We start from the raw sequence: 9,723 nt of genomic DNA, 5'->3' as shown, positions 1-9,723 counted from the left end.
CCCCAGGAGAACTGTCCAGCCCGGACAGAGTACCCCACGGCCCTGGTGGGCGTTGCAATTACAACTGAATGCAGTCTCACTCAAGTCTGCACTCCTGTAATCAGCCGATCGACTTGAGTGACATCTAATGTGTTTTTTGTTCTTTCCCAGTGACACTGTTGGCACCTGATCTGTCTTGATCCCAGCTGCTAAGGGTATTATTGTGCGGGTGAGCGCCAGTGTGTTCAGTTATTATCTATTTGCAGTGTTAGAAACTGAATATACGGATCTCAAATAAGGAACATATAGCTGCAGCTATCAACGCATATAAGGCCATGGTCACACTTGTGAGAAACTCGCACGAGTCTCACGTCTCTGTAGGGAAGGTGACCTGACGGACGGACGTGTCAGAATAGAGAAAGATAGGTTTGCATAGTTTAGACAGGTGTCAGTTACTACAGTGGGGAAACAGCTGAGAAAGTGTAGTGGACGTGCAGTACCTTGGGTTGACCAGTAGAGGGCAGGGAGGAGTGTGAGCAAAGGACTTGACATCAGCTTAGGGCTTAGGAAACCGTTGGTCATGGGGGCGGAGTTACAGGGAACCGGGAATGATATAAATTTGACAGGAGGGTTCCAGAAAGTTCCAGTCCCCAGGGGGAGCTCCAGTGACAGGAGGACTGCGACAGTCTGGGCACTCTGAGGAAAACTAAACCAGGGGGACTGAGGAGAGAGAAAGTCAAGGGGGTAGTCCTGACACAAAAGTACCGCAGTATAGACGAGGCACCGAGGTAAAGCATACTGTATTGAGAGAGACGACTGATCAGTAAAAGTACTGTTGGTTTACGGGCCTAAGGCGGCCACAGTGGCGGATCTGACAGGGGCGTCGAAGAGTGAAGAGGAGACGGTGCGTACATGTACGTCCCTGGTGTAAAGTACGGTGTGCGGGATGCGGCCCTGGAAACGGGGGGCCGATAAGTGAATTGAAGTGCGGTGTACTCCGGAGGCCATCAGGCGGATGGCAAGAGAATAAACCTGGACCTGTTGTACCCGACTCTTGCCTCCATCGTGTCTCTGTTACATCTCTGCGCGGTAAGAGAGAGACCACCCCCCAGTCCGGACCACTGACCCTACATCTCAATACCCGGCGCTGCCGCCGGCACTCGGATAGGGAGTGTGCGGCTGCATGTATTTCTATGCAACTGAGCGCTCTAGTCTGAGTGCCAGCGGCAGTGACGGGTATTGAGACGCGAGACTCGTGCGAGTTTCTCACAAGTGTGATCCCAACTGTAATCAGCAATTAAATGACTATAACACTCTGCGGATACATAACATGTGAGAATATACATGAAAGAAGACAAAATATGGCAATATCACCAGGTACATAAAGAGATTATTTCTGCACGAACAGTCAAGGAAGGCTAAGAATATTGGTGCCATTCTGCTTTCTGTTTTGTTTTTCAGTAACGCTTGGACCTGTAATATTCCTTCCCCTCTCCCTTCTTCACATTATCCATCACCCACCACTGAACTGTTGATCGGCATATGATCCATTATTTCCCATTTAGCGAACAATGCCCACAGATGATCTCAGTTTTATTTAGGAGCTTGAAGGAGGTAGACCTTACGGATTTCCAAAATATAATAAAATATGAACGGGTAAACTATGAAGGGATTGGCTGGGGAAGACTTCTCACACTTTACCATTTGTGCAGTCTAGAGATCTTCATTTCCCCGATAATTTCGGACTCCTATGAAATATTAGAGGACACCACTAGTATAACTGTACATCAGATGGAGAGATGATACAACCATCTTTCGATGTTCATGGGTCGCCCTCCCAGGCCTGTGGGGTACTCGGTACCGGGACGGTGTCAGTGGGGATGGGCCACAGCAGCGGTGACCCGGACCGTGGCCCTGGGCACCCAAGTAATAGGAAGATGTAGATGTTATTAAATGAATAGCTCGTGACGCCACCTGTGGTGTTCGGCAAGGGAGGTGTTAAGTCGACGCTGCAGACAGAGCCTCTGGGACAGATGGTGTGGTGCAGCAAGGATGGTATAGCCCTCCACAGGCAGGGCTGTTGTCCCAGGGCAGTGTAGATGTGGAGACACTTAGGTGGTGTAGTGTCTGGCGCAGGGGATGTAGCAGTGTCAGGCGGACGGACGCAGGAAGGAACAGAGGACACCAGGGCATGTAGTTCCAAAGCTTCACCCACAGTCTGCAGTGCCCGCTTCTGTGCCGTGTCCTCCGGGTCAGGGACTCAGTCAACCTCCAGGCAAGATGGAAAGCTCCCCTCCCCACTCCGCCAACCTATGTGCCCCTCCTGAACGTCTCCTCTACAGCGCCTTTAAGTGTGAAGATCTCCAGTACCGTGTTACACTGGAGTTCCTCCTGACAGATGTTCCCAAGAACTCTACTTGCACGGCAGACAGCTGTAGCCTGCTTCGGGGACTCTCTACTCCTAAGTCCCAGCTCTCTATCCGTATTGCTGTTGTGCCCTCAAGTCTTAGATGGGAGTAGTGCATTTACAGCCCACTACTCCACCGGTGTCTGCTGCAGAACCATTAGTGTCCATACAACCTCAGGGACCGGGCCCCGGCCTTGCGCTTAGAACTTCTAGGCAGGGTTCTTCCCCTAACCCACACCCTCTGTGTTCCCTTTACTCCTACGTTCCGTACTTGTCCTTTCCCTTCTATGGAAGCTCAGGCTTCAGATCAACGTCCTTCTCCTTCTTTCCTTTCTTTTCCCGTGCCAGCTGGCTCAGGTCACTGAGACAGCTGCTGCACTCCTTCCTTCATCCATTCTTCCAGGGATCCCCACTCCTCCCGAGTGGCTTCCTTCCTCACTGACCTCCTGTCAGACTGACCTGTCATCCTAAACCATCCCGCTCATATATACTCTGAACTCCACCCACCTCCTAGCACGTCTAGTGTTCCAAGCAGGGATCCACCAAAGGTGCTCTGCCTCTCTCTAAGCAAAGAGCCGCAATGTGGTTATGCTGAGCTACTCTATTGTGTGGGGTGCGAGTGTTGGAGCGTGGTCAGGAGCCTCCAGCTTACCTGGAGAGTGGGGTCCCACACCTTAGGAGAAGGTGCAGTACCTCTGTGGCGACGGAGCCTGAGGGGCGCCACATTCACAAAATTGTTTGTTAAAACAAATGAAAAATGGAGAAATCTTCAGAATGCAAATAGGACTTACAAAGAACAGCAAATAATTGAGTGCTCGGGTATCTCACCACTGGAAACTGGAGACTATCCTATTCAACTAGAACTGTCAATCAATGAAATGTTGCAGGTGGTTGGGGATACACTTGTCCCTCCTTTCCATTATGTGGTGGAAAAAGACCTTCAGAAAGACTTTGAATATGGTAAAATGATTGTATAATGATTCTTCTCACACTTTGGTTCCTCAGACTATATATCAGGGGGTTTAGCATTGGAGTCACAGCTGTATAAAAGATAGAAGCCACCTTGTCTCGCACGGTAAAGACACTGGATGGAGGACGCATGTATGTGAACAGCACAGTGCCGTAGAAGATGAAGACGCACGTGAGGTGTGAAGAGCAGGTACTGAAGGCCTTCCTCCTACCTTCTGTGGATCTTATGTTTATAACTGAAAAGATAATTAGGGTGTATGAAATAAGGATCGTAATCAAAGAGCTTATGGCTAAAGAACCTACAGTGTAGACAGTGACCTTCTCACAGGTAGAGGTATCTGAGCAGGACAGTCTGAGGACCAGAGGAGCATCACAGTAGAAGTGGTCGATGAAGTTAGGCCCACAAAATTGAACAGTGAAAGCACAACCTGTCTGTACGGAAGATTGTAAGAAGCCAACGGAGAAGGAAAGAAGAACAAGGCATAGGCATTTCTTCCTAGTCATTGTGGAGACATAATGGAGAGGGTGGCAGATGGCAACATAGCGGTCATAGGACATTGTGGAAAGGAGAAACGACTCTGTAGCTGCCAGTGCAGCATAGAAAAAGAACTGGAGAGCACAACCTTCAAAGGAGATGGTCTTCTCTAAACACTTAAGGTCCACAAGCATCTTAGGGGTTATGGTAGATGAATAGAAGACGTCCACCAGAGAGAGGTAACTGAGGAAGTAATACATTGGGTTCTGGAGGTTTGATGTTTTTCTGACAATAGCCACCAGGCCAACATTGGCCACTACGGTCACAATGTAGATGTGCACGATGAGTACAAAGAGAAAGGATTTCAAATTCTCATTATCAGTCAGTCCAGAAAACACAAATTCTGTGACTTTTGTCTGGTTTGTAACATCCATGTAAATGATTTTCTTTACTGATGAAACAAGGGATGGAAGTCAAGATGAAAAAGATTCCAGTTCTACAATAACTCCAAGAATAAGGAGGCAACCTCAGCCTGGATAATATCAATAGATAATTTTACATTACAGCAAGGTAAAAAAATTAAAAACACATGTGACATGCACAAAAAGTGAACAGGTCGGTTGGACAGTGTTCACACCACCCAAAGACTGAAACACAAAGAAAAAACACAATATGACAAATGTGCAAAAATACTCTGTTGTAAAAAATATAACCATAGACAACAAGTGCTAGTAAAATAATGACAAAAACAAGGTATTTAGTTGATACGTTTTTTGCAAAAAATGTATACTAAGCCTCTCCACCAACGTCATGGTATACCCATCTCGGAGCAGTCCTATCTAATGTATTTAAAACCTGATCATGTGAACAGTACCTATATGAGCAGGATTCAGAAAGGCACTTCTTGATGTAGGCACGCTGTGTCAGATGGCTCTTAATGTGCATGTCACACAAGAGAGGGGCGGAAATCTCCCAAACCTTGCTGAGCAAGGAACTAATAGATTAAAAACTAAACACTCTGTTTTTGTTATCATTTTTTACTAGCACTTGCTGTCTACTGTTATATTTTCACAACAGTATTTTTGCACGTGTGTCATACTGTGTTTTTTCTTTGTGTTTCAGTCTTTGGGTGGTGTGAACATTGTCCAACCGACTTGTTCACTTTTTGTGCGAGTCACATGTGTTTTTAATCTATTAGCTCCTTTAAATACATTAGATAGGACTGCTCCGAGATGGGTTTACTGTGACGTTGGTGGAGTGGCTTAGTATTCATTTTTTGCAAAAAACGTATCAAATAAATACCCTGTTTATGTTATAATTTTTTACTAGCACTGGCTGTCTACTGTTATATTTTTTACAACAGAGTATTTTTGCACGTTTGCCATACTGTGTTTTTTCTTTGTGTTTCATTACAACAAGGTAGTAAAGGATTCATAGTTCACCTTTGCAGTGCTGAGTTATGGACTGTTTTGCCTATTTGTTACATCCTTATCATTCTGCCGTCTTTAAGCAGTAGATTGGCACTGAGTTATTTAGTCTAACAGAGACTCTCCCAGTTTTATCCGTTTCTTTTCCTTGGTAAGTTCTTTTATCTAGATATGTCTCTTACCTGATGTATGAAGAGCTGTCTCTTTCATGTGCCATATATCGTGACTTTGACGTACCAGGATCAGGGTGAAGTTTCTTCTCTGGAAATTCTGATCTTTTAATAAGAAAACCTGAATTCCACAGAGCATGTCTCTCTTCTACCACACGGTCCCTCAGCTACTCATTATGAGAGAAGACCCTCAGGGAATGTGTTCTTTCTTGTGTAATTATTTATTATAGTTTTGGCTAGTTGACCTAATTTTCTGTAAGCCACACTTTCAACTATATCAGCGTCCACAGTCTGTTGACAGTTGAAATCTAGGCCTATAGGCACACGGAGGGTATTCTTTTGTGTGCTTGGCACTCATCTGAAATCCTAAATAATCTACTGATGGAAACCCATTTTGTAATGCTCCTGATGTTCAGCTCATGTGCTGATGTCATTTCCAGAGACAGTGTGAAGCTTCTGTTGGGAGTTATACAATAGAAGATATAGGATATGAGTTATACAGGGTAGGCAATTAATTTTCCCAATGGGCCACATGATAGACTTCGACGACTGTGAGATTTGAACCGATACACAATGCAATGCCCTCACACACAGTATGTTGCCTCAATAACCCCCCACACCGTATGATGACCTACACAGTAAGATGTCACCCACAACTCCTCCAAAAAAGAAATGATGCCTCTACAGCTCCCCTCACACAAGTATGATACCTCCACCCCCCACACAATATGATGCCTCTACACCCCCCACACAAGTATGATACCTCCACATCCCCACACACAGTATGATCCTCCACAACCTCCACACAGTATGCTCATCCACTCCCCCACACTTATTTCTGAGAAAATGCTGCACCACCAGGTTGAGGACGTGAGCCATGCAAGGCACGTGTGTGAGCTTGCCTCGCCGTAGGGCCGCCACCAGGTTCGCACCGTTATCGGACATGGCCTTCCCTGGATGCAAGTTCAGAGGAGACAGCCATTGATCAAACAGCCTAGAGAGCTGTCCACAACACTTCAGCTGTATGACTGCGATCTCCAAGGCATATCAATTTTAATACTGCCTGATTTCAGTGTGCCCTAGCTGCACAGTACGGAGGTGGCGGGGGTTCACTATGCATTGTTAGAAGGCGTGTCTCATGAAGGCAGAGGTTGAGGGTGCAGGTGGAGGCCCTAGAGGAGGTAGAGAAGGCAGAAGCAGTGGAGGAAGTGTTTAATGTAGAGGTTTGTCCTGCAAGCCTTGGGGATTCCAAGACTTGTGGAGCAGCACCTGTCCCTACAGCCACCAGAATCACCCAGTGCCCAGTAAGGGAGATGTAACGCCCTTGGCCATGCTTACTTGTCCAAGTGTCTGTGGTGAAATGTACCCTGGCAAACAGAGATTTTGTCAAGGAATGGGTAATGTTGTCTGCGACATGCTGGTGTAGCGCAGGCATAGCTTTCTTTGAAAAATAATGGCGACTGAGCAATTGGTACTGATGTCGATTTTTTGGTTGGGTGAATTTACCCCTGTGCGTACTGTGGCCTGTCCTGATTAGACAGAGTCTTATTGAGCGCTCAAAGAAGGAAAGACGCCACACATAGCAGCAATACCTTCCAAAAAACTCTGGAAGCTTTATTGAATATACTTGGTTTTATCAGCTGTACAGAAAGGAGTGGTTACTCATTAACATAAAGGCTTTACTTCTTAGCTAATTGGTCAGTTTAAATGCATGAACATATATGGAAGAGTTTACCAAAAAAGCTGATTCTAGCAATATAATTTACGGCCCATTTTCCTGCTGTCTCAGCAATGTTCTGATATCGGCTGGCACATCTGGCCTTACTTCCTTATTCCCTATGTCTGCTAGATATTTCCTAAGACACAAGACAATGGGTGTCACGTTGGTTCTCCAGACGGGTTAGGTCATCCTTGGTAGAATGGTTACAAAGTTCAAGACAGCTATGATTATATCTCCAAGCGAGCATATATGAGTATGTAGCAGTATATAGCCTATATAAGAGTACATGAGTATATAGCAGTATATGGAGTATATAGCCTATAGCAGGCAAGTGAGATCTATATGAAATACATATATATTTCCATAACAATCCCCCCTTAGATATCACTTGCCCTAAAATCCTGCTCCTGGGCCAAAGCGCTGCAACTCTTTTATGCTGCCAATGGACTGACATATGCCTAGTGCATACATCCTCCTCTGTACAGACTTTTCGCAAATGGGCGGTCAGGAGATCTGTCCCTAAAGGGGGTGTGGTGCAATGTAATCAAAGTCTCTTAGTTAGCAGTCTATGCAGTCAGTGCATGTGTATTCTCCGTCAGGTAGGTAATTTATTCAGTCAGGGAGGTCATCCACAGCATCATTCCAGCTCAGGTGTATCTTCTGGTATGAAGGCCTTTTCCTGCAATGTGGTGCGTGGATCCAAGTGGGGGTTCTGCCTCCAGGTTGATGACGTCAGCACTTGGAGAAGGGCCATCGGATCTGGGATCGAGTGCTTCTTTTTACGGACTTTTTTCACCAACACTCAGCAGTCTCCTGACTTCAGGGCGTGCATACAAGGCACCGAATCTGGACCTGGCAATGAAGGAGAAAACTCGAGAATGGACATTAGCAAGATTCTTGATAAATTCAATTACACATGCAGACAAAGTATCATATTGCATAGTCAACTGCTAAGTAAAGAATACCCATAAACTGGGTTTTTTACCCAAATAAAGTCTCATATTGGTGACAGCTTTTTCCTGAGCCTACGGGAGTGTCTAATGCCAGGGTTTGTCTGTCTCTTGGGCAAATTTTTTAGCATGCTGCTCTTAAGTGTCCCACCTAGTCTATGGTGTGGGATGGTGAGTAGTGTGTAGGCCTAAGTCTGACCCTACTGCTGATCAGGTCTCTAGGTTTGCTGTGTATGCGGGTCCCTGATCACTTGCTATTGCTTCTGGAAGCCCCATATCTGCACACTATTTTTTGAGAGTAGCTTCTTTGCAGTAGTCTTCGCCAACTGGTTCCTTACTGGGAAGTCTTCAGGCCAGACGATGTGGGGGAACTTTTCCCGCTTGTCCGATGTTAAATTTGTCGGTGGCCGAACAGCTGCTGGGAATCTTCGCTGTTGAGGTGTGAGTTGAGTCCAATCAGGTCATTCATCTGTGTCTTCAATTCTGTGTGGGGGCCATGTGCCCATTGAACCACCGTAGGGTACACACTTTGAGATAGACTGGGTCTGTCTTGAGGTAGACGGTTTGAGGTAGACTAGGTCTGTCTTGAGGTAGACGTTTTGATGTAGACGGTTTCTTGGAGCCCAGTGCTTTTGGCCTTCAGCATCCAGCTTTCCTTCTCCTCCTTACGAGTCTGATCCTGTTACTTCTTGTACAGGTTTCAGGAAGTCATTTTGTCAGGTTTAGTGACTGGGTTGTGGTAATTGACATTCTCTGAGCTGATTGTGGGATTTTAGCTGAGGTTTCGTCTATGTCCGCGCCTCCCTCTGTATGAAGACTCAGGTTAGACTGTGTCAGAGGAGGACTTGGGACTCTTTGCATTGGTACCGATTCAGCCGACGTTTTCCGGGGATGAGGGGGAAGGTCAAACTGTTGTAGCCTTGGGATGCCTTCGGACTCATGCAGCTCGTCTCGGGGAGTGTTGCCGTGGACTGCCAATCGTAGGACTGTGCTGGAGAAGAAGCTTCCCCACGAGAGGGTGGTGGAGGACAATCTTCTGGAATGTTCTCCATCAAATACGTCCTTTCTGGTAAAGGTGGGCACCATTCTTCTGCCTCAGAGCTTATATCCACGTCAGAGTCTTCATCCTGGAAGTGATTCAGCTTGTTGGCTGGTGAAGGAGGAGGCAGCACTTCTGTCCAATTCAGAGATGGCATCTTCAACGGTTTTCCTATTGACTTCTGTTTGCCAGGTTTTCTCGTCTTCAGTCGTCATGTAGTAGCCGTCCGGCTCTACGACCTCTCCCATTTTCCATATTGTCTTCCTCTGGCTGCTTCTTTGGCTGCCATGTCTGCTGTTGATGCCCCGTGTCTCTACTGTGTTCAGTTTTCCGTGTGCCTTGACCTTCAACACTGCCACCACTTTTAGTAGTTGAAGAGCGTCTAGCAGGTCTCTGATGGCTCCATGGTGCTTCACGGTCGATCCGCTTGCTGTGATGAAGTTTCTTGCAGCCCAGATGGGTCCGAAGTCGGGTGCCATGTCATGAGAGTACCTGGAAGTTTTTGTTCTTCGCAATCTGGCAGGTCTTTCGTCAGCTTTATCAGCTCCGCTTCTTGGGCTGACAACCTTCTGGACCATAGGATGTCT

General features: G+C 46.5%; 1 protein-coding gene across 1 annotated transcript; it reads right to left on the bottom strand.

Annotated features, from left to right (window-relative positions):
* Window positions 1-3,256: 3,256 nt before the first annotated feature.
* Window positions 3,257-4,276, bottom strand: LOC141050178 (olfactory receptor 5B12-like). The gene has a single exon (XM_073547010.1). The coding sequence runs from the start codon at window positions 4,262-4,264 to the stop codon at window positions 3,257-3,259; it is 1,008 nt and encodes a 335-aa protein (XP_073403111.1). The 5' UTR covers window positions 4,265-4,276.
* Window positions 4,277-9,723: the final 5,447 nt, after the last annotated feature.

The sequence above is a fragment of the Dendrobates tinctorius genome, unplaced genomic scaffold (assembly GCF_039654945.1).
Source record: "Dendrobates tinctorius isolate UK_male_01 unplaced genomic scaffold, ASM3965494v1 ptg000151l, whole genome shotgun sequence".
Lineage (NCBI taxonomy): Eukaryota > Metazoa > Chordata > Amphibia > Anura > Dendrobatidae > Dendrobates > Dendrobates tinctorius.
This window is presented reverse-complemented; position numbering and strand designations above follow the sequence as displayed.